Source organism: Typopeltis vanoorti, chromosome 1 (assembly GCF_054136105.1).
Source record: "Typopeltis vanoorti isolate ZY-2024b chromosome 1, IOZ_Tvanoo_1.0, whole genome shotgun sequence".
Lineage (NCBI taxonomy): Eukaryota > Metazoa > Arthropoda > Arachnida > Uropygi > Thelyphonidae > Typopeltis > Typopeltis vanoorti.
Window position 1 is genome coordinate 103,571,591 of NC_143549.1, and position 26,773 is coordinate 103,598,363.

The 26,773-nt window shown below is 34.9% G+C and overlaps 1 protein-coding gene across 1 annotated transcript in view; it reads right to left on the reverse strand.

Annotated features, from left to right (window-relative positions):
• The window catches only part of LOC150110267 (armadillo repeat-containing protein 2-like), a 236,473-nt gene that overhangs the window by 192,506 nt on the left and 17,194 nt on the right, over positions 1-26,773 (reverse strand). Inside the window, exons 3-5 of the mRNA XM_090395007.1 lie at positions 23,384-23,462; positions 7,581-7,719; positions 7,307-7,481 (exon numbers count right to left, since the gene is read on the reverse strand). Of these exons, the coding sequence (XP_090251133.1) occupies positions 7,307-7,481; positions 7,581-7,719; positions 23,384-23,462 (393 nt within the window). The remainder of the gene's footprint in view (positions 1-7,306; positions 7,482-7,580; positions 7,720-23,383; positions 23,463-26,773) is intronic.

Below are 26,773 nucleotides of genomic sequence, written 5' to 3' on the forward strand. Positions count from 1 at the left end.
AGATATGGACTTTAAAATAAAGTCTATAAAGAGATTATTGAGGGTTGAGTAAAAGGAAAACGAAAAATAGGAAGGCAACATACTTGGTTCAAAAACATAAAGGAGGCTTGGCTTAAAGTTCATAGAGAGAGAGAGAGAGAGCAAAAGAATATCCCAAGACAGGACTGTATCAAGATCTTTAATAGTCAACCTTCTCGACAGAAATGACATTTGATGGATGGATGAAGTTCACTTGGAAGTCATTCCAGTCCTGTATTCTAACAATGAACATATGGAAAGAATAAACAGTATTTCAGAGGGAGATGGCAATCAGCTGTCATTTGAGAAAATTGTATTGCTATTTCATAGCAAATGAGCATTTCTGAAACAGAATTTCAAATTAGCTCAAGAGATGACCTTGAAAGCATAAAATGCTGAATGATAAGAAATGATGCTCCTTGAAAAGGTTTGTTACCTTATCTTGCTAACTGCAATCCTGCAAGTGTTTCTATACTGAGAGAGAAAAAGAGAGAGAGAGAGAGAGAGATGTAGCCCACAACTTTACAGAACCGAAAAATCAGTTCTGTAAAGATATGGATGCTCTTCTAGTCTAACCTGTGTGTTCAGGTATGGAGAATGTTTTTTACCATTTTTTCTGAACAACGAAGTTTGAAGGTGCAATAATGAGGAACTATTTCTCACGGTGTGGAAAAAGTTTACATGTTATTTGATAGTGAATGGAATTATGACTTCCGATTCCTGCACCGTGGCACTTTTATGGTACAGGTCTTAAAACACTGATATAAAATATCATATGTTTGAAGAGAATAAATTTAGAACATTACTGGCCAATGTTGTGGTGCAACCTGAATGTTGCAAAACATATTATGTACAGATCTAAACACTCTGCTGTTTAGATCTCCAACAAAAAAATCAGGATTTTCTTTTTCATTATGTCAGTTGCTCTCTAATGAGCATAAAAATTTCTCTTTTCCTTAGCAAAGCCTTCTGTGGGCCCATAAACATAAATCAGTTTCATTGTCTAATCCATTTTAAAATATATACACACATTACTCTTCTTAAAATCACCTACATCTCGAGAAATTTATCTTTGTTGTTTAGTGTTGAATATCATAACCTCTCAATGATCAGTATTGCCCAACAAATCTTATAATTATTTAGCATTCTCTCACTGGTATTAGTCTTCTTCATCTTGGTAAACATCAATTTTGTCAACATGGTTCTTCTCTAGTTCTGTGAGTTCCACATCTTTTCAGTTAATACTTTTCATGGTGATGATCCTACTTTCAGTTCTAAGTTTGTTCCAGAAGCTGACTTTTCACTTTCATCTTGATCCTCTGATAAAAATAGCAGGGTAGGCCAGGTTTAATCAGGCAATACCCCAACGAGTACGACAGTCCACAGCATATCATTATTTTTGTTTGTGGTTTGAATGTAATTGGGTTGGCCAAATTTCAAGCTTCTGACCCACCCATCCATGCAATATATATGCTTCTCTTGCATAGATCATTACTTACTATCTTATATCTCTTTCACTCAGTGTCCAGTTGAACACCTAATAAAAGGGTCCCCAAAAGAAGGCAAGTACTGGAGACCATCTATTACTTACCAAGAATCTTATGGTCATTCTCACTAACTGATGGCAATGTCAATACCTCATTCATAATTACATCCTCTGAGATAATCACTCAATTCAACACTCTAAACTTAACACTGCTTAGTTGAATTCAGAATCCCTGGTTGGGTTTTCAAATTCCTTAAAAAGATTATTCAGACGTCTCCTCCCCGATAATCCAACCACAGTCATATTAATATCAAGCTTGTCTAGCATACACTCCATCATGGGCCCTGCACAACATTATTCATGTATATGAAATACGCTCGGAAAGCATTCATTAAACAATTCCACTATATCCTCTTTGGCAGTTATTTCATCAAGAACTTTGTCGTGCCACCCAACAGAAAACTATCCTTTGATTTTCAATGGCCACTGTTCATTCTGTATATTGCACTTTTTCTTTCCTTATTATTATCCTGCAATATATATGCTTCTCTTGCATAGATCATTACTTACTATCTTATATCTCTTTCACAATGCCGACCTTATTTCACCACTCATCTGATTTACTTCTACTTTATTTATCTACCTGACTCTTGAGATATATTTTAGATATGCTTTAACCAATTCCATTCTCTACAGTGGGTAATCATATTATTAGAGTCACCTCCATAAATTACAGTAACAATTTTACACTTTAACCAGTTATAATAAACGAAAACCTGGTTACACGGAGTTCTTTATATTTTTTTATTAAATAATTATGTTTACTGATTTTAAATATACAGTTGCCAATACTGTACTGTTGGTTTCATAACCTGCCATATGTTTTGTGTTTAGATTCTTAGCCACCACTTGAGAGTCATCTTGTTCAGTTGCATTTGTTTATAAGTTATTGGGGTTATTCAAGCATTTTAATTACTTTTGGAGTGTTCTAATATTTTGATGGTAAGTAGTTTATTTCAAGATTTCTATATGGTTTATAAAGTGTTGCATTGTTATTTTATGGTTTTTTTTATTATTTTCTTGACAGAGTGTATTTTTTATCATGGGCAAGGCCAAAGATCTTTCTCCAATGAAAATTTCAGAAATAAAAATGCTCCTAATGAATACTAAACATTTTCAAAGGAAGATAGCATCAATTGCTAATGTTTCACGAGCATCAGTGGGCCAAGTAAAAAAAAAATTGATGCAAATATTGAATTGGCACCGAAGCGCTTGAAGAAATGTGGCTGAAAAAAAATTACCACCCCCACAGGATGAAAGAAAAATTAGAGATATTTGTGTGGAAAACAGGAAGGCACCTCAGAGGGTTCTTACAAAAATGATGCAAGATGCTGGCATTAGGATATCTTCAATGACAGCTTGTCGATGCATCAAGGACTTAGGCTTGAACAACGAAGCAGGATCAATACATCTAGGTACTGGAAACCAAGATGCTACCCCAGGTACAGGAGTGGGTCCCAAATAATGATTTCACATTCATGCATGATTCTGCTCCTTGCTATAAGGCTAAAAAGTAACAAAATTCTTGAATGACAAAACAGTCAAGGTTCTTGACTGGCCTGGAAATTCACCGGATATAACCCCCATTGAGAACCTTTGGGAACTGAAAGCGGGAAATTTCCAAAGAACTTGTCACCAACAAAGGCCAATTAATAGAGTGCTTCATTGATGTATGGCACAGGAATGAATCAATAAAATTAAACTGTGTCAAATGCATAGACATCCAAGAATCATCTATGGATAACTCGAGAGAGGAAGAATATGATGCCCCCTGAGATCTTACAAGGTGAAGTGGAAATGGCATTGCACAGAAATGAAGAATGGAAAGGCCCCAGGAGAAGATGGAATTATGGTAGACTTCTTAAAATGGGAGGAAGCCCTGTCATCAAACAGCTGACTAAACGCTTTAATAAATGCCTAAAACAGAAAAATTCCAAAAAATTGTAACAATTCACTTCTAATAATAATTTTTAAAAAGGGCAATAAGGAAGAAATTAAAAACTACAGACCTATAAGCCTACTCCCCACCATATATAAAGTCTTCACAAAAATTATAAATAATAGAATAAAATCTAAACTAGAGGGAATGCAATTCTGTGAACAAGGTGGATTTAGAAAGAATTACAATACTTTGGACCATTCACACATTATGACAGCTCATTGAAAAATCAATAAACTGGCCTATATAGACTACGAAAAAGCATTTGATTCAGTTAAAACATCTGCAACACTAAAAGCACTTGAAACCCAGGGAACTGAGAAACCATATATTGAAACACAAAAACATATTTACAATAATGCAACTTCTGTAATTAAATTATATAAAAACAGTGAAAAGTTCCCAATACAAAAAGGCATCTGGCAAGGTGACACCATATCTCCCAAATTATTTACAGCTGCACTAGAGGAAGTCTTTAGAAGCCTTGATTGGGAAACAAAAGGAATAAACATAAATGGAGAAAGGCTGCATCATCTGAAATTTGTAGATGATATTGTCCTAATAGCAGATAATCTTGAAGATCTGGAAGAAAAGCTAAATCAGCTAAATGAAGTCTCCAAAGTAATTGGATTAAAAATAGAGAAAAAACAAAAATAATGATGAATAAATACATAAATCATAGAACTGTCAAAGTTGAAAACCATGAAATAGAACAAGTTACTTCATATGCATATTTGGGCCAATTGTTATCCTTTGAGGATTGCCAAAGAAAAGAGATTGAATGAAGAATTCACCTTGGATGGGTGGCTTATGGGAAAATGAGAGACATATTCAGAAGTGACATCCCTATGAGTCTAAAAAGGAAAGCTTTCGACGAGCGCATACTACCTGTCCTAACATACGGAGGAGAAACATGGACTTTAACAGAAGCCCTAAACAAAAAGCTGAGAACAACACAACATCGTATGGAGAGAAGTATGCAAAAAATAACATTAAGAGATAGGAAGACAAATACCTGGATAAGATCTCAAACAGGTGTCATCGATATTGTAAAATACATTAAACAGGCTAAGTGGAGATGGGCTGACCATATTGCCAGATGCAGTGACGGAAGACGGACTAGAAAAACAACAGAGTCGAGACCAATGAATGGAGGAAGAAGACCGAGAAAAAGGTGTATAGATGAACTGGAACAAATTGCAGGAGTGAGATGGATGGGAGAGACAGAAAACCGAGTGGTCTGGAAAATCATGGGGGAGACCATCCAGCAGTGAACAGAACCAAAAGGTTGAAGAAGAAGAAGAAGAAGAAATGCATAGAAAATATGCCCAAAAGAATCAAAGCAGTAAATCAATTGCAGCAAAAGGCGGCGTTATCAAATATTGACCTCATAATTATTTCTATATACATTTTTCTTTAATTATATAAGCATACTTTACTTTTTTAAGTGTATCATTCAAGGACTAATTTTAATAAAAACAATTTGATATAAAAACATTGACAATGTGGTTTTATTTCTATCCAAAACTCAGAAAATACCTTTTTCGCACTGTGGCTCTAATAACTTGTAGCTCACCCACTGTATCAATCTGTTTTCCTGGCATCATATCATCTTATGGTATTGAATAAGTAAATTCAATAAGGAGTTCTGGTTTAATGTCCACCTTATAATATGCCTCTTAATCAAAATCTTCCCTTGACCACTCACTGAGTCAGCACCTTATGGTCATTCTCACCTATCTACCACTTACCAAGAATGTTATGGTTATTCTCACTAACTGGTGGCAATGTCAACACCTCATTCATAATTACATCCTCTGATATATAATCACCCAATTTAACACTGCTTAGTTGAATTCAGATTATTCAGTTCCACAGAACTGAAGAGTAAGTGAGTGCTGCATATGATGTCTTCTGTTATCAATCTATACTTCCATAATTAAAAGTATTCAGAAATTCTCCATTAGAATCACCCTACTTTTATCTGGCCAACAATTTGCTGACCCATTTTAGTCAATGTCTGAGAATGAGACTACATTCTCTGACTTATTTAGATACCCAGTCATATTCATTTCAACATAATACACACCAAAGAAAGTTGAGATAAATATGTCAAACTGCATTTAAAAAAAAAAAAAATTAAGATATTACACATGTACAGCTCTCTTTTTTTTTTTTACTTGATGTTGTTATCACTTCTAGATAACAACATCAGAGAAAAGAGAATTACATTTTCTAGATTTCTCCATTTCTGTTCTCATCTGTATATCAATCTCAGTTAAAACAAGTTTTGCATATACCAAATAACTCTTAGGCAAAAAAAAAAGTTAATTACTGTGGCATATGTATGAATTTATAGTTATGAATATTCCACAGGTTTCTCTATATAAGGAATAATCCTTGGGTAAACTCACTTAATCAATGCTGCAAACTCACTCATTCCTGGTCATCCTTGGATCAGTAAACAAAATAATCCACTTGAAGACTGCAAGTAGCCTCTTATTTATTTCAACGTCATTTGGTATGATGTCTCATGCTGCCTCACTAGTTGATGATGTCAAAAACTTTCCCCTTCTATCACTATATTTCTCCAGATATGAGAAACCTTACTCTGTTTTACATATCCCATTCACACCATCTCTCTCTATATACCACATCTCTTCCTTGCTCACTTTGCTCATTTACTTCCTCCCTCTGTCTTTTGTTCAGTCCTGCCATAATCATTCTCTTACATTCACTCTTGCACTCACTATCCTCTCATCCCAAACTTGTTTCTCTCTCTCTTTTTTCTTATTACACTATTCTACCTTTATCACTTAAATGTGCAAAACCAAACCCCATTCACAAAATGCACCCTATATCTCTCTCTCTCTCTTTATTAATTTGCTTTATTGCAAAACTTCTTTCCCTTCAAATTCTCTCACACACCCTCACTCATCCCATCATACCACATTATTCTACAAACTTAATGTTACAAACTTTTTATATAGGTCACTTTTTGGTATTTGTGAAGAAACAAACTATTTTCTAGTTCCATAAATACAACTCACATTATATTCATGTATTGGATTGCTAATAGATCTGAAAGGTACATCTGAAACATCTTGAGGATAACACATGAAAATCATGTTACATACCATGCTAGAAAGGAAAGATTATCTGATTTCCCCTCCTATGACATATCCAGTCCTGATAATTTCATTTCATTTTCCTTTGACAACCTTCCAATCAATGCAATCTCAAATCCCAAAATTGTTTACAGTGAAAACTCCATCCAAAACCTTGATACATTTCTTTTTTTTTTTTCATCCATTCTGTTGTGCTGATGTCTCTCATTTTCTATTATTTGTTTCCATCTCTCTCTCTCTCTCTCTCTCATTATAATTTTCATCATATCTACTCTCTCTCTCTCACTCACTCAACCACAGCCTCATTAGATACTTACTAAAAATGGTATAGACAATTGCATGAAAACCCTTTCTTTCTCTTTTATAAAATTCCATTTTCCCATCAAACTCATTCATCATTTGAAACTGCAGATCCATCCCATCTAAGACACATTCTATATTATGCAATTCATCATCTGAAATGAAATTCTCAACTATCTTACCTTGAGAATCCACTTACTACATATCTTTCCAACCGTTTTCTTACACTTCACCCATAACAAGTCTCTCTCTCAGTCTCTATACCAGACATTTTGCCATTTAAAATCTATTCAGAATTTTATCACAATGAGCATACTAGAATATTTATATAGCATAATTAATAATATGAAAATGATTAAATTAAGCATTATGTACTTATAGACATGGGTATCTCTGAGATTTGCATCATCTGTATCAGATGATCTGGAAGAATTATCACTTTTCTGATTCTCACAAGGGACAGCATCAGGAATATCATAGATTTCTCCAACAGAAAAAGAATGATTTTGTTTTGGCTTCTGTATGTCTTTAAGTTTCTTTCTATTATTTCCTAAAAAATGAAAATAAAATAAGAATAAAATTATCATTCAGTAATAGGAATTCTATATATAATTTGTCATGGTAAATTAACATAAACACATCTACATACCAGCAGCAGGAAGTGAGGTCACTGGTGATGAGTCGGCTTTGTGCTTCATTTTGTGAACATTGGATGGACGGGCAATGAGAGGTGTTTTGATTACAACTGGCTCTAACTTTAGTTCTTCAACTACAGGAGTAGATTTTGCCTATTATATAACATGAAAGATATGAAAAAAAAAAAAAAAAAAAACCAGAATAATGAAGAATCAGCTATTTGTTAGTATCAGATGATAATATTTTAATCTTGTTTTGAAGTTTTAAAAATATATATCATTTTTATTGGGGGGGGGGGGGGGGAGAAAGCCTTAAATTTACCTGAACTTCAACTGTTTGGCTCAACAGGAGATCACAGTCAAGTAAATTAGCTTCAGATAATCCTAATTAATGTCATGAAGGCAGTTAATCATCCACATTCTTATGTCCAAGTATGGATTCCATAGATAGTATGTCTATTATACAAGATGAGAAACACAACTTTCCAGAAAAAAAATACCTTGAAAATGATGATGAAACCAGCTATTCAATTAAAAAGTCTTATAAAAAAAAGATTCCTCACAAGGTAGATTGGATTCAAACCCAGGTCTTTCCAACCAAAGAGTATCACCAAAGTTTAATGAGCTATGGAGACCAAAATTTAATTTTATGATATTCTATTTCACTAATATTTCTTGTTTTTAAATTACACTGTTTTGTAGAAATTTAAAAAAAAAAAACTGATTTGTAAATAGTTTTCTATGTCATTTATGTTACTTGTTTTTAGATATCCAAGGCTTAAAATTTCTAGAAAAGATAAAAAGATCATGCATTCAGGAGCAACTTTTTAATGAACATAGCTGTGATTTTTAATATTATGGCAAGACAACAAGCCTATTATATTGGTCCTTAATATGTAAATATCAACATCTTGAGGATATCACACAAACATAAGAGATATACTCATTGTGGTACATGAGTTCTGTGGAAGCAGTAATGAATGCAAGTCAAATGAAGGAATGTGAGTAAGGTACAATGAATGAATACGAGTTTTATGAAATGTAAGAGATGCAAATAGAACAATCCAAGTTTCTCAGAAGAAAAACCCTGCCATCTCTGTATGAGACCAGACCAAACCAGTTAACTCATCTTGCATTAAAAGTCCTTATAAAGGTTCTTTTGTCATTCTAGACAGGACAACACCTAGGTTTTCCAACCAAAGAGAAAATGTTGTGTTGTGCTCACAACTGAGCTACTAAGGCATGATGAGCAGAGCATGACAGATATCTGGTTAGGTGTAAAAACACTAGAAGCAATATGTGGAGCAACTGCATGAGATATGGACTGCAAATGAGGAAGAAAAAGAGAGAGAGAGAGAAAATAGATAAAGATTTGCAAGCTGGAATGATAAAGTGCTAATGATTAGAAATTCAATAATTCCAGATACACACAATAAATGCTGCCACATACACAATTTCAAATGTGTATGTGGCAGTGAAGTCAAACTGGCATTAAGGAGAGAAGATGAGAAAAAAGTGAATTAAAAGCTGGTTATGGCAAGTAATTTGAGAGAGAGAGAGAGGAAGAGAGAGCATAAACTGAATGGCAAGGGGGCAAAAGATGCAGAGATATTATGATATACATGCAATGATGATGATGTAGATGAAGAGTGTGTGTGTGTGTGTGTGTGTGTGTGTGTGTGTGTGTGTGTGTGTGTGTGTGTGTGTGTGTGTGTGTGTGTGTGTGTTACCTAGATACAGCAGTGGCTAGCTGAGAAAACAAGCACTATAGATGAATGAGGTGATAGTCAAAATGTGAAAGAATGAGGGAGAGCAGATTAATGCAATTGTTTGGGCTATGTTTGAGGATTAAAAGGATTAGTATGTTAGGGATAAGTTGCATCAAGTAAGGAATCAACAATGTGGAAAAATTAATGCTTGTTGAGATGAACTTCTTGAATATCTAATGGAAAAGATGCATGAAGAGGGGGTGGAATGGTCACAGATGGAGATTGTTTTATAGATATTGGACAAAGAGAGTTCCAAGGAGCAGTGTAGAACAGAACTGAGACTGGGATGTTGTAAAAAAAATAAGGATTGTACTATTTTAAAGTCTGGGAATACTATTTTAAAGTCGGGAAATGCACTGTTTATATACTGATATCAAAAATATTAGCAATGAAGAGATGGGACAAAAATGAAACCACTTATTTCAGGAAGATAAGCATGTACAGCTAATGATGGCATAGATAGAGAAGAGAATTGTGACAGCATTGGATTTAAAGGCAGAAGTATGAGTTGCTTTGTATGGTGTTGCTATAAACTTGGAAATATACAGCAGATGATAAAACGTTTAGAAAGATAAAAAGCTAGCACAAATCATTACATGGAGATGTAAAAATCTCACATACATGTTTTGTTTATTATGTTCATTTTATACAGTTTTATATATACTTAGTGAAAATTTTATTAACGAGGAATATGTTTTGTTATGTGATAAAGTAATCTAAATCGCATTTAGTAATGCATTATATGCTTAGTATTATCAGAGCTGCCATGTGGTTAAGTGGTAGTGATATAAAAGAAACTTAAATGTAGTTATAAGTAGTAAACTTGCTCACTGTATGTTGTAATCCTTAAGGAGTTACATGGAAATAATTATGTATGTGCATTTTGTATGTTTGCTTTCAGCAGTGTCCATATGTCACTATTACTGTAACATGCGAGCACTGCTGTAGTAATGGTAGCCATTTTGTCACTTGAGTTATGCTTTTAATCTCTGTAACAGGCATGCATGTTAGTTGTGTTTTTAGAACAGCTGTCATTGGGTAACAGGAAGGCTAGCAAGAAAAGAGTAGGCAACAAAGGAAGGAGAGCCAGAAAGGTATAATAAACTGAAGAGTTCTCTAATCTTGGGAAGATTTTTATATGCATATTTAATTATTTAATTCAATGAGACAGGATATGATCTGAAGAGAAATATTTACTTGTTCTCTGATGATGCAAAACTATGTAGAATAAATAGTTAATCAAGGAGATGTAGAGAATGTAGAATGTGGAAAAATGTACAGCTGGTTGAAATGATTGCAAACTGTGTATTGAATTCATGAAACTTCATTACAGCAAACTGATGAGGCTAGAGATTTAGGGGATGATAGTAGACAGTGTTGATGTTCGGAAGGCATATTGTGAAACTGGTCAAAGTATCTCATGGGATTACTTGCTAATTGAAGAATACACTGCCAATAGAGATGAAAGTTATTATTCTTCTTTGATATGGACATATCTGGATTACTGTGCACAGATTTAGTCACCTGGATTTTGTGGAGGGTGAGGAAGGGGTGGGATATCCAGAGGTGAGAGACCAAGACAATGAACTGACTGTGGAATACTGTTACAAAGGGACAGAGAGAGAGAGGGTTAGTGGTTTGTAGAAGTTAGTTGATAGATGGATGATAGAAACATTAAGTTACTAAAAGGATTTTATACAGCTGATGTAGAAAAATTTTTCAGTACATGACTAGAGGAGAAGAGAATAAGGGGGTCATCACTGAAAATTCAATAAGAGTGTAGGATTAGATCAGGACTGAATTTCTCATTTGGAGTGGTGAATAAGTGGAGTGGATCACCAAAGTCTGCTGTGAGTACTTTGTCAGTGAATGAGTTCAAGGAGAAGTGTGATAGATATTATGAGAATAGTGTGGGCCTCTCATGATGAGGCTTTGGACTCCATGGAGATTCCGTTGTGAGGATAATAATAATTTAGGTATTATGTGATCTAGAAAGGAGTCTAAGGTCTCCCTTAAGGAGCCTGTCTAATAATAATATCCTGACTAAATTCCTGAAAAAGTGGCATTACACATTTATAAGGTTCATTTCATCTAAAGTTTTGATAACTGAAAGATCACTGATTATCTTGGCCTGAAGAAAAGTTTAACTGATAATCTTACATATCTGAAATTTGAATGTAAATTTTTCAAGTCTACGGTAAACAGTTTTTTTTAACTTCTTAGTTCTTATTTATTGGACTACATACTTAAATTTGAATCTTGGAAACTTTCTGGTTGTGGTTTTTGTAACTTTTTTTTTTTTAAATCAGACTAAGGTCATTTTTTTATGACTCCCACCCACAAAAGGTTGTAAACCTATATGCATTAGTACAATAGGAGAGTTTAGAATTTTGTTGTCTATTTTTATTAATTATATATATATATATATATATATATATATATATATATATATATATATATATATATATATATATATTGTATTTATTATTATTTTTTGTTTTACCTTTTCCATTCCAGGGTCGTTTTTCCATAGATTCAATCCGATTATCTTTTTCTGTCAGCTTACAAGCAGAATTATGTTCTACTTGTAAGCTGACATGGAATAGTCCAGTAGTATGGCTGCTACCTTAAGGCTTCTGAACTAGTCTTCTTCTGAATTTAAACCCATAGGAGGAATAGGGTATATTGAAGGGAGGAAAGAGTAGATTATAGAAGAATTATAGTAAGGTTTACAGAGAGGGCATAGTTGTAAGAAATGAAAAGACCACATGGCCCTCGAGTACTCTAATAGCATAAGGGTCATAAAATAAGAAGAGTTGGCTGATAAGGCCTTATAGGAAAGATTAAAGTGGATCTACCTCAAAGTAGAAGAAGAGGATAGATCCAGTTAGGGGTCCATGGAGTGCCACTTCCCTTACAATCAAGATGATTGTCCCTTATGGCCCTGTTGGTCCATGAGTCCTTATTCAGTATATTTGGATCACCCCACCATACACACACGCACAATGGGCTCCCCTATCTGCCACCCAGGGGACACGCTCTCTAGGGGTTACAGCCCCCCCCCCCCCCCAAAAGCTAAATGGATGTAACACGTTCAAAGAATGAAAATAGAAAGATTACCAAAACAAGCCTTAAAGTACAAGCCATTAGGAAAAAGAAAACCAGGACGTCCTCTTAAATGATGACTTCTGAGGCTGGAACAGGCCATGCTAGGCCTAAATCCTTGATATGCACGATGATGATAACGATGATTTTTTTTTTTTCACATAATCTGGAAACTCTGCTCAAGAAACAAAACACAGAACATTTTTAACCACTTCATCCAGTAAACAGGGCAGTAGTCTCACATCAGGCAATGAAATTCATCTCCCACCTAAAGACAATCACTAACATCAATGACTATGGTGGGATTTGGACTAGTAGCCTGTTGACAGGAGAACAAATACACTAACAATTCAGCCAACCAAGCTACACATACCGGCCACTGAATTAGAAACCCTTATGCAGATGTACACAAATGTCACTTATTATTATTATTACATAACACCTCTAGGGAGTCCAAAGACTCATCGAGGGAGGGCACCTGCTTTACAACTCCCATCTCCACTAACCATAAATACCTTCATCATCTACACCGTGTATACCACCGCCATCTACTGCCGATCACACCACTATTTTCACAGACAATCACAAACATCCATGCCCATAGCAGGATTCGAACCTGTAACCTTTTGGCCAGAGAGCGGATACGCTAACCACTTGGCCAACCAGGCCAACAAAAATAAAATTTCATTTATTTTTCATTAACATCGAAATATAAAATTGGTCACAATGTCACACAACATCATAATGTCATTTTGCGAGTGATCCCGCTCAAGGATAGACATCAACCGAGCTTTCTTCAGTTCTGGATTACTAGTTTTCATCCTAAGAACTGATACTCGTTAATTTTCAGCGATTCACAAACATGTTCTGTTATTGAAAATTCTGCAACAGCATACTGTTTTCGAATTTCCTGTTTTCTTGTAACGTACAATGTTAACACCAATCACATCACTGCAAGAGTCGAAATGATCCTTACCTTTTTCCTCTGTAGCACAATTAGGAACATTCTATATATTCTATATATGCAAATGCTGCAAGACATCTTCCTGAATGTTTTTCTGACTTGGACTTTCCTCTACTGAAGACACTTAATCTTTAGGGCATAATTAAGAGACAACTGTTTCTATCGAAGTGATAGCACCAGTTCATTTGCTTCAACATAAAGACTCTATATGGGTGATGTGCAAAAGGCACCAGTAGCTATCCATATACCCTGATGATGGAAGGAATCCAACCATCGCAGGTTATTCTGTGTTGCAGAACCATAGACTTGAGACCCATAATCCAGCTTTGAATGTATAAGTGCACAATAAAGATGGAGCAATGAAGCTCATTCAGCACCCTACTCAGTAGAAGATAGAGTGCGAAGAAGGTTCAACGCTCTCTTGCACTTTTCTCTTAGTTGACGAATGTGTGCTAGAAATGTAAATTTACTGTTAAAGATCAGTCCCAAGAATTTGTCTTCTGTAGCTACTGGAATAATAGTGCATCCCATTCTTAATTCAGGATCTGAGTGAAGAGCGCATTTTCAATGGAAGTGTTCATACACTTTTCTGTTGTAAACCTGAAACTGTTACTAAGAGCCCATAGAGAAACATGATCAGTTGCTTGCTGAAGTTGTCTTTCATTTACCCTCATGTTATGAGAGTGACAGTAAATTGTGAAGTTATGAACATATAGAGCATTGTCTACAGTGGGAGGAAGTTGTTTGGTGATTGAGTTAATTTTAACAGCGAAAAGTGTCACACTCAAGACAGAGCTTGGGGAACACCCTGTTCTCGATGATACGATCGCGATAATGTATTTCCCACTCTGACTTGGAAAATTTGCCTGGAAAGAAAGTTTTTAATAAATACAGGAAGGTGTCCTTTAAGAACCAGGTTATAGAGGTCTTTTAATATACCATATCTCCAGGCTGTCATAAGCTTTTCCATATCAAAGAAAACTGAAACGAGATGTTCTCGCTTCAGAATGCATCTCTTATACAAGTTTCTAAATGAACCAAATGGTCTAAAGTTGAACGATGTCGACGAAACCCACATTGTGTATTGGAGAGAAGATTGTTGCTTTCTAAATACCAGAAAAGTCTGGCATTAATCATTTTCTCTAGTATCTTACAAAGACAGCTAGTCAGAATAATGGGTCAATAATTATTTACTTGTGTTGGATCTTTTCCTGGTTTTAGGATAGCAATGACAATTGACTAATGCCAAGAATTTGGAAAATCTTCCTCTGCAAGTATTCAATTGTATAGCAAGAGAAGGAGATCCACAGAAGATGATGGTAGATGTTTTATCATTTCATAATGAATGTCATCAGGCCCTACTGCACTAGGGTGAGATAGTTGGAGAGCTTTTTTTAGTTCCTCCTTAACAAATGGCTGACTATATGGCTCAAGAATATTGATAGAAAAAAATTTAGCCTTTGTTTCTCTTGCTGTTCTTTCAGAATTAAAAATTTAATTCTGTTGCTGCCTGGACAATGCACTCTGTTACATATTTTACCGCTTTATTGATAGGCATTTGATTGATGGCATCAGCATTAAATTTTGCAAGATGAGAGAAAGTGTTCCAGTCCATATAGGTATCTATGTGGTTGAACACGGTTCATGTGAAGACATTGTGCAGAAAACAGGAAAGTGATCACTTCCATATATGTTCTCTTCAACGTCCCATGTGAGCAGTGGAAGAATGGGGTGGGGGAGCAGATTGTAAGATCAATTACAGAATACAAACAGGTAGGCATATGGAAGAAAGTATTGAGTTTATTATTTAAAAGGGAGAGGTCATTATTATCAAGAATTCTTTCAATGATTCGACCTCGTCTATTAGTGTTGGCACTACCCCATAGAGTATTGTGACCATTAAAGTCACCCATCAACAGTATGGGTTCAGGCAGTTGTGAGATAAGGTTATCAAGATCAATTTCATTTATTATTATTATTATTATTATTATTCCTGATACCTCCAAGGAGTCCGAAGACTCATCGTGGGAGGACATCTTCAACTGTCTCTACACCTTACCTCTAATACGAATCAACGCCATCTACCGCCCACCTCCAACACCACCACAATTTAATTCAGCTTTTTTTTACTTGGTGATAAATAAATTGAACATACTGTAATAAGAAATTCCATGGAGAAGTGAATCGCTACTGCTTCCAGAGAAGTATTAAGTTGGACCTGATGGAAAGGAATATGACTACCCACTAGGATAGCTACTCCTCCATAAGCAGGACTACCTCCAGTTCTATCCTTGCATACAACAATGAAATTCCTAAAGGTAGGGTCCTCACAATTGGTCTTAAGTATGTTTCCTGTAGATAGAAAAATTTGGTTTCTGCAACAAAATCTTGATATCACCGATATGCTGTTGAAATCCACAACAGTTCCATTGTACAAATTTTCTTATTGTTTTGGTTTTATAGACTTGTCTGGTTTTCAGGAGGTTGAGGACTTACCTTTGTCATATTTATATTTATCAACTGTTTTGGAGAAGTATGGATGACCAGTGTCCATCTCTTCCTCTGGTAGAGTATTCAATATGTCTAATGTGTTAGGGTCAGTTGGTAAGTTTAGTTTACTTTCACTGGATACTGAAGTATCCATTTTTTCTGTGGGAGTATCTGGTGGTTTATCCTTAAGTGATATCTTTGCCATAATTTTTTTGACAAGTGGGTTTTCATTGAGTGGGATCATTTTTGGAGTTGTCTCTGGAGTAAGGCCATAGGTTATGTGATTGGTGCGCTCAACAGAGAAGTACTTGTGATCATAAGGTGTAGGTATGGTGAAATTATCAGATGGTGGAACAGACATACAAGTTTGAGTTGCTACTGTTACCTTCTCAGTATAAGAGGATCTCAGAGCAGGTGTGATAGTGGCTAGCTTTCTTTTTGTATCCTGGTATGTTATGTTTTGCTCTGTTTTCATTCTTTGTATTTCTTTTTCATCTTTCCATTTCTGACATGTATGACAGTAAGCTGAATGATCTCCCTGACAGTTGACACATTTAGCTTTTTTTTGCACAGCAAGATTTGTTATTATTATTACGGGTATCTCCACGGAGTCAGTAGACTCATCGCAGGAGACCCAAACTAGCAAAACAATATCTGTCATATCTCTTCTTGAATTCATTTACAGACGAAGAGCTCAAAACTAAGTCAGGCAATGAATTCCACTCATTCACCACCCTCCAGGCAAAAAACCTTGTTCTGACACCTTTGTTAACCACACTCTTCTTTAATTTTCAGATTCTTCCATCACTATCACACAGCTGAAACATTTCCCCTGCATCAATCCTATAAAAACCTTTCAGTAATTAAAATGTTTCTAGCATATCCCCTCTTCTTCGCCTATCAACCAATCTCTGCAATCCACAAGCTCTCAATCTATCAATGTAGGGAGCATTTTTTACATCACTCACCAACTTGGTCACTCTTCTCTGAACCCTCTCCACAGCTCCTAATCATGCTCTTTACTACCACATCGAGCACAGGTAGTAGAACCACGACAGGCAGTTTGGGCATGTCCATATCTCTGACATTTAAAGCATCTCAGTGAGTTAGGGATGTACATTCTAACAGGAGAGCTGAGATACCCTGCTTTTACAGATGTTGGAGGCTTAGGTGTATCAAAAGTAAGGATGATGTTCTTGGTTGGAACTAGGTGTATCAGGATGCACCTCACACCTGTCACTCCTTGATCTTTAAGTTCTGAACATATCTCCTCATCAGGAACATCAAGGAGATCCCATTCTGATATCGCTCCTCTATAGGACTTAAGTGTTTTATGAGGTGTTATTGTAATTTCTATTCCACCCATTGTTGCTCTCAATAGTTTCTCAGAATGTTGCTGACACGTTTCCACAAGGACATCACCAGAATGCAATTTCTTAACAGTTTTGGGAGGTCCTGCCAATCCTTCTAAACCTTTTTGAATAAAGAAGAGTGACATTTTCCCTATTTGTTTTTCACCTGTAGCATGAACGATTAAAAATGTTAGTATATTTATGTTAGCATCATATGGCTTTTGTTTCTTACTTCTGTTTCCATATACTGTATCTACGGTATCAGAACTTGGTTGGGACTTTGTTAGGGCCTCTGAAACATTTGAGTATGAAGGATTCATGCTCAAGAAGTTTTTGGTTCGGCACCAGAGCTCCCCACCCCCTCATGGAGCCACATATGGATGCCCACTGCCTGGCAAGCAATGACTGCACTCAGGAGTGGAATGCCAGGGCTATCTGGGACACTATACCGGCACTACAGCAAGCCTAGGATCTCGACCCCAAGACCATGGTGAGAGACTTACTGCAACACCGTTGACCCTTGCAGCAAGCCTACTAGCTGATTGATCCTGGCTGGGCCATCCAGGACTGCCTGTCTTGCCAAAGCAGGTGCCAAAGTAGTGCAAGACTACCAGGATCTCCCTTTCTGGATGTCCACGGGTCACACCACATGGCAAACATGGTGACAGGGCGTTGGATCCCGGTGATGGTGGTCTGGAAAAAAGGATAGTGAAAAAGGCTCAGGAGAAGAAGAGTGAAGAATAAGGGAAGAAAAGGAAAGAAAAAGAGGAAGAATGAAAAGGGCCAGTACCATCACTGGGAGGTCCCCTCCACCACGAACAGGTGCCCCCACATGGAGGGGGTCCTGGAAGAATACCAACAGAGAAGATGGTGCTCAAGATATTCCACAAAATAATTTGGGCATAAAGTGGACATACACAGTTATGAGAAGTCTGTCTTCAACACTTGCAAATTATATCAAAATTTAAGTGCAGTAGTATAGATTCCACATGAAGAAAGTCTGTTGATCAATTATTTTATTTAATTATTTTTTCTGATAACCTTTTAGTTAATAGTTAAAACCTCTAGCAGTTTCAGTACATTACAGTAGCAGAGTGAAATTTAAAAAAAAAAAAATACAGTGAAGTGTAAAGAACATGAACCAGTAGAAGTTTAAATTCAATAAAATAATTGGTTAACAAACAGATTTCATGTGAAATTTATACTACTTAAATGTTGCCCATCCGCAGAAGCCTCACTGGCAAAAACTTGCAAATTATTTTATGGAACATTTTGAACAATATCTCTTCTATGATATTCTTTGAAGACCTACAGTTTAGTACAGCTGATGATACATTCACCATTTAGACTAGTTCTAAAGTTCTGCATAAGAGCAGATTTTTCAATTTAGTGAAAAGACAAAAAGTTGTGAGGCATTATTAAATCGCCCTAATCTTAACAGTCTAATCTTTAAAGATACCTGTGGCATAACTATAAAATAAAATTTCACGATTACCACAGTAATAAATGTTAATAAAAGTACAGATATTCCGTACTGAAAATAACAGTACATTATCAGTGTGTAGAAACAGCAAGCAAATCAAAGAACTGGAATACAAGATACATACAACAATCAGTTTACCAATTAAAAATGGTTGTCATGTGCTAGAAATTAATATTAGTAAATAATATTAACACTATTTTTGCTGTTTACATAAAATGAAAATCTCTCAAAAGTTTGGGGAGGGGGAAAGAGAGAGAGAATCATTCTGATTCAGATTAGACCAATGTAAAGATTTTCACAACTTCCTTTGAAAACTTTCTTTTATGTAAACATCAAAATAGTTTTAATATTACATCATGAAAATTATGGAAACAACTACTGTGTTAGAGTAAAACTTTAGTTTAATATAAACCAAAATAAACACTCGACATTTCGGCCTTCACATTAAGGTCATCATCTGAAGTATACACATATATACAAAGAAGCAAGCTGCACTACAATCGACATGGTATGCTAAAGTTACTGATCAATCGTTAAAACTACTGGCTTGACTTCTGGTGAAAAAAAAAAAAAACTTACTACATCAAAGCTAGAGTTCTGTTATTATTAATATCCATTAGGTTACAAAATTAAATTAAGCTGGAGAGCAACATGTTCACACACACACACACACACACACACACACACACACACACACACACACACACACACACACACACACACACACACAAAAAAAATTACTTATATTAAGTATACATATAAATTATAGCAAACCAGTATGGATAGTGGCCAATAAAAGCTGAAAAATTGCTTAGAGTCCTAAAGACTGGGTTTGCTGGAAAACTAAGTGGGCTGAATGTGTGCCATCCAAATTCTTTGGATTTTTATGCCACCATTATTGTTAAGATTTCACAGGCTTCTTTAAATTTTCGTTCATACCAGGCTTTTATATGATGTAAAGAACAAGTACTTTTCTAATCAATTTGGTGTAGGGTGTTAAGAGCATGATCTGAGAAGCCTGCTTCACCAAAATTGTTAAATTTAATGTGTCGTTTGTGTTCTTTTTTACAGATAGGGATTGTATGTCCAGTTTCCCCAATGTAAGAGAAGTTACAGGTGCAACAGATGCAATAAACTCCAGAGTGTGCCGATTGGGGAGAGGATCCTTAGAGGAGTTGAATATGTTTTTTAATTTTAAAGGTGGTTTAAAAGTGGCATTAAGATTATAATGGTGTTGGATTCTATTAATTTTTTTTGATAACCTTTTAATGTATAGGATAGCTATGGTATTACTGTAATCTATATTATGTTTTAATGAAGTTTTATGAAGAACTTTATTAATAGTATTTTGCTATAGCCATTATTTATAAATGTATTGCTAATAATTTTTAATTCTTTTTTAAGTGCTTGTTCATTAGAGCAAATAGTTATCACTCTGTTTTTGAAGGTGTTAATGACTCCAAGTTTTTGCGAAGGGTGGTGATATGAGTTAGCAAGTGTGTATATTGGCGTAAACAAGTGTGTAGGCTTGCAGTAAACAGTGAAGGAGAGACTGCATGAGGGAAGACGTGTGACCAGTGTATCCAGGAAAGGAAGCGAGCTCTGATTTTCAATTTCAATAGTAAATTGTATGTGCTCATGTTGTTTGTTCAGGTGGCTACGGAATGTGTTTAATGTTTGCAGCTGTGTGGCCAGATAATGAAAACATCATCAACATACTAAGCCACACTGTAGGTTTTACAGTAAAAGAATTTAGAGCATGTTGCTCAAAAGCTTCCATATAAAAGTTAGCAATTGGGGAGGATAGTGATGAGCCCATGGCCATACCTTCTTTTTGTAGGTAAATATTATTTTGCCACATGAAGTAACCGGAATGTAGTACATAGACAAAGAAAGCTGTAATGTCGGGTGGAAATTTGTTCTGTAGGAGAAGAATTATGCCACTGATTGGGGCATTTGCTAAAAGGGCAGAAACGTCAAAACTGACTAATAAATCATCTATGCCGAGTGCTATGTTTTTAATTTTGTTTATGAAGTGTTGTGTGTTCTTTATATAGGAGGGGGAATGAACTACCAATTCTTTGAGTGTTGAAGCTAATTTCTTGGCTAGGTGATAATTAAGGCTGTCCATTCCCTCAACTATTGGCTGAAGTGGAACGTTATGTTTGTGTACTTTGGGAACACCATATATTCTGGGAGAATGGGCGTAATGGGGTATTAGTTTTTTAACAGTGTCTGATGACCAAGAAGTGACAGACTTAAGTAATTTCACAGTTTTTTTTTTTATCCTGTTAGTCAGATTATAGTTCACAAGTTGATAGGTGCTGTTATCTCAGAGACTAGTTGATTCATCTGATGAATGTAAGTTGATCTGTCAAGGACGACCATGGCATTACCTTTGTCTGATTTTGTTATAATTATATGTTGATTACCACTAATTCTGTTTTTGTAAGATTGCTACATATGGTTTTCTTTTTATTCAAAATATTGCTAGTTTCTAAACGAATTTTATCAGCTATATTATTTGGAAGAGACATTCTACTGCGATGTTTAGGTCTTCATCAAGTAATTCAAGTTGACCATTATTTAAGTGTGGTTAGATAGTTTGATCACATGAACATTGCTTGCATGTGGTTGGTTGCTCCTCATCTCACTTGTTTGTTGTTCATGGTTTTATTTACTTATTTATTTCAGTGAGTTATTTGCCAGGGAAGAGATATCCTGATTAGTTAGATTCGTATAATTGGCATTCAAATTTCACCATTTTTTTAAAATATGATATTTGGTTTAAGTTTTTCTTTATTACTTTCCAGAATATGTTTAGTTGAATTATCAGTGATTCTTTCAAGCACATTCAAAATATCTGGATTCATAACTAGAGAGTTCAGATTGTAAATTAAAAACTTGATTTTGGGTCATTGCTAGATTTTTGCAGGCTGTTTGAATTTGTTTTCTAAGTATTGCTTTCTCTTTATGTGCCTAGATACGAAGTGCTTTAGCAGAAGTAAATATCTTTTTCAGCTTCATGTAGTTGGGAATAAGACTGCTGTCTCTACATCTCTTCAAAAATATATTAAAAATAGTATTAATATTATTTATTAATATGAATTTCTAGCATGCAGCAACCATTTTTAATTGGTAAACCAACTGTTGTATGTACCTTGTATTCCTGTCCTTTGATTTTCTTGTTTCTACATTTCAGTACAAAATATCTGTACTTTTACTAAAGTTTATTACTGGTATTATTATGTAATTTTGCTGTTTTCTTATCTTAATAGGTCTGATGAGTTAATCTCCTTTATGAGAAACAGTGCATCTTGATTCTACTCATCATAATTAATTTTTTTGCTTTTTAAATATTTGGAATTAATAATTTGGAATCACTACTGCGACCTTACTAAATCACAGTGCATTATTGTTGATTGTTTTTTCTATTTTGTGCATGAACTGTTGTTCTATTCTATGTTTCTTCTATTCTATGAAATGTTGTTCTATATATGTTTAAGTTATGCATACTATTAATTAGCTCATCTATATAAACTTAAGTTCCCATGCTGAAACAGGTCATTTGTTTATTTCAACACTGATTGCTGTTGTAAATATGAAGGTATGACAGCAAGGTTCGATAATTCTCCTTCTGAGAGATTGCAGAACCTATATCATGCATTTATTTTTATCAAAAGTTTATGTTAATTTCAAATATTCTAAAATTTGTATAAAAATAAATAAACAAACTTGCAAAATATCTCACATAACAAGATATTTTAAATTAAATGATAAACACATTCCAATACAAGAGTGAAAGTAAAAAAAAAAAAAAAAGTTCAAAATGCATTTATCTGAAGGAGAAAAATTAATATTAAATAAAAATTAAATAGAGTAATTTTTTTTTGAATAAATCAGTGATACATGTCAGTGTCAACCATGTATTATACTTTCACTGTTTTCACTTGTTAACTGATAAATTTCTACTATACAATTTCTATCAGATTTATCAAACTGAAAGCAGAGATGCTATCCACATAATCTACCTGTGGATATAATCTCTGCTTTGTGCTATGATGGAGCATGCATATTGTTTTGAGTCTTTATGTGGCACATGTCTCATACTATCCAGTGTGAGACACCACCCTGTTAATTAAAGAAGTGTACAGAAGTTGAACCAGAGCACCTGTTTAGCATAATTTTTTGCTTTATGCAGAAACACTTCCATGAAAAACTGAAACTATGGAGTTTAGTCTGTAACCTCTCCAGCATCAAAAAACCTTAACTCCTGGTCAAAAGAAACCAAGGATGCATAAGGAAAAATACACAACCCTTTCCTGCACTCTTTGATTCCTTTCTATAAGTTTATGTGATATGCCATAATGTTTCTTAGGTTTCCTTTTGCCATTACAATTCCATCTTTTAATGATATCATGCACAATTTTAATAACTTATGGCAGCCTATGACAATAGCAGATTAAAAGTCAGTAAACCATAAATCATGTGTAATTACCATTATCTTTCACAAATGCAGTCATATAGTGCACCTCATTTGCTGTGTTGCATAGTTATTAAGATGCAGTATTTGAGAAAAAAATGGGGCAGCCATATAATTTTTGCAACAGTATATATAAGTGTCATATATATAAAACATTTTCATTGTATTTACCTTTCTAACAGTTAGAGGTTCAAGTTTAACAGCAGATGATGGCCTTTTCTCTACAGGATCATACGTAAGCGATCGAACACTAAAATGCAAATTATGGTTAAAAAATCACACAGTTATAGAGAAGTAAGAGAAAACATATTTAATGAAATTTAAAAGTTGTAATATCTTGAACAACAAACTTTTTACTATGTTTTTTAGATGAATTATTATTATTATTAAGAGAAACCTCCAGTTCCAGCAGATACATTATAGAAACTATATATAGTTTCTATATATAGTCTATATATAGTCATATATATGACTATGCCAGCCTGGTTGGCCGAGTGGTTAGCGTATACGCTCTCCAGCCTTAAGGCTGCAGCTTTGAATCCCGCCATGGGCATGGATGTTTATGATTGCCTGTGAAAATACCAGTGGCGTGGTAGATGGCATTGGTGTAGTTGCAGTTAGTTTTAGTTGGAGAATTGAGTGGTGGAGACAGAGAGTTATAGAGAAGGAGCCCTCTCTCAATGAGTCTTTGGACTTCCTGAAGGTGTCACGTAATAATAATATTATTTGGATTATCTCCAAGTCTTAATGCTAGACTTGGAGATAATCCAAATTCCAAATGCCTTAGGAAAATATGGAGAAATTTGCATGAACAATGGTCAAGAACTATCAGACTTCTGTACTTTCAATATTTTTAAAATAATCAATACTTTTTTTTTCCAAAAAATAACATAAATAAATATACTTGGAATGCAAAAGAACAAGATCTATAGTTGATTATATCATTGCTAATCAGAAACTAGCTCCATGTGTGAGAGATGTAGATGTTTACAGAGGAAGTGAAATTTTTTCAGATCATTATTTAGTAGTCTATAAAACAGAAATACTAGCAAAATGGAGAAAAAACATAAATAAGAAAAAACAAGAAATAGAACAAGTATACAAAATATATCCAGTACAAAAAGAAAGCATTAAAATGCTATATCAATCGTGATTAACAGATTACCTAAAAGAAGCCCAAATCAGTGAAGATACAGAAGAATGGAAAACTAATAAAGATAATCCATAAAGCAGCCTCTGAAGTACTTGGAAAGTAAAATAAAATATTAAAAAGAAAAACTTTAAAAATCTGGAACACAGATATAGAAAATACAATAAAGAAAAACAAATGGCATACAAATCACTCCTTCAAAAACATACAAAGGAAACAGAAGAAATATACAAAAACAAAAGAAATACAGTTAAAACCATAATACAGAAAGCTCACCAAGATTCTTAGGTCAGATTTATTAATAAAATAGAAGAAGACATGCATGGAAGACAAGACATAGCCTACAAAATATTAAGGAAATTAAACAATGAAGAAAGAGATACAGCACAAATCAACATAATACAAGAAAAACAATGGAAAGAACATTATAAGAATTTAATTATTTAATTATTATAAGAACCCAAATTTAATAACAGAAAATAATAATGAAGAAATTAGCACTGATATAGAACTAATAAAATTGGAAGAACTAAAAGAAGCAATAAAAGTATCAAAAAACAGAAAATCAACCAGCTTAGATGGTATACGAGAGTGTTCTGAAAAGTTCTCGGCCTTGACCATAGATGGTAACACTATCAGCAAGATTTTTTTTTCTAAAGTTAGTACATCTGTCATAAGCATCCATGTGAAATTGCAAGTCATTCTATCAAGTAGTTTGTTTTATACAGCTGTCTGAAGCAAAAGTGTTGTCTGTATCACTTGAAATGGATAAAATTGAGTATCGTGCGGTTATAAAATTCTTTGTAATAGAAAGTTTCAACGCCAAAGGAAATTCATTAGAAGTTCATAAGAGTTTACGAGCACTATTCTCCTTCATTTTTCTCCTTCACTATTCTCATTCTCCCCATCTAGACTACTGTGCCCAGATATGGGTGCCAGGGTTTCTTCTTGATGGGTAGGAGGTGGAGAGGATCCAGAGACGAGTGACCAAGATGATAGCAGGTCTGTGGAATGAACCTTATGAGAACAGGTTGAAGATTTGTGGGTTGCAAAAATTGGTTGATAGGCGGAAAAGGGGTGATATGATTGAGACATTCAAATTATTGAAGGGTTTCTATAAGATTAATCCAGAAGATATTTTTGAGAATAGGACTGGTGGTGGGAGGACAAAGGGGCCATACATGGAAGCTGGGCAAGAATGTGGTTAGCAGGGGTGTTAGAGCTAGGTTTTTTACTTGGAGAGTGGTGAATGAGTGGAATAAGCTGCCAGAGTCTGTTGTGGATGCTACGACTGTGAATGAGTTCAAGGCGAGGTATGATAGCTACTGTGTGAATGTTGAATAGTTGTTCTTAACATGATGTTAGGGCCTCCCTCGATGAGTCTGTAGACTCCTTGGAGTTGCCCGGAATAATAATAATAATAATCATTTTCGACAATTAAGAAATGGGCTGCTGAGTTTAAACATGGCCGTACCAGTCTTGAAGATGATCCACATGAAGGAATTGTCCAAAAAGTGTAACAACACCAAAAATTATTGATCAAGTGCACGATATGATATTGGATGACCGTCAAGTCAAAGTGAATCAAATTGCTGAGACTAGACATTTCAAAAGAATGTGTAGGATATATTTTCATGAAGAATTGCAAATGATAAAGCTTTGTGCAAGATGGGTGCTGCACTTCTCAGAGCAGATCAAAAACACACTTGGATGAAAATCTCTGAACAATGTTTGTAGCGTTTTAACAAGAATAAAACTGATTTTGTGCGTCGATTTATTACTATGGATGAGGGATTCACCATTACACACCAGAATCCAAACAGCAGTCAAAACAATGGACAGAAGCTGGTTGTTCAGAGCCAAAGAAGAAAAAGTCGGTTCCATCAGTAAGCATGGTCATGGCATCAGTGTTTTGGGATGATAAAGGCATTTTGTTTATTAATTATCTTGAAAAGGGTAAAACAATAACAGGGGAATATCATTCCGATCTTTTAACCAGACTAGATGAAAAAATTCGTGAGAAGAGATCCCGTTAGCAGAAGAAAAAATCATCTTTCATCAGGACAATGCACCTGCCAACAAAGGTGTTTTGGCAATGGGAAAATTAAGGGATCTGCACTATGAACTGTTGGAACATCTATCCTATCCCCCAGATTTGGCTCCCTCTGAGTTCTATCTCTTCCTAAAATTAAAAATCTTCCTCACTGGTCAGCGTTTTTCTTCGAATCAAGAGGTGATTGCAGCTGTAGAGGGGTATTTTGCAGATCTACTGAGTACCACTACAAGGATAGGATAATGGTGCTGGAGCATCACTAGAATAAACGTATTAGTCTTAAGGGAGATTATGTTGAAAAATAAAAATAATTTTGAAATTATAAATCACTGTTAGGCTGAGAACTTTTCAGACCACC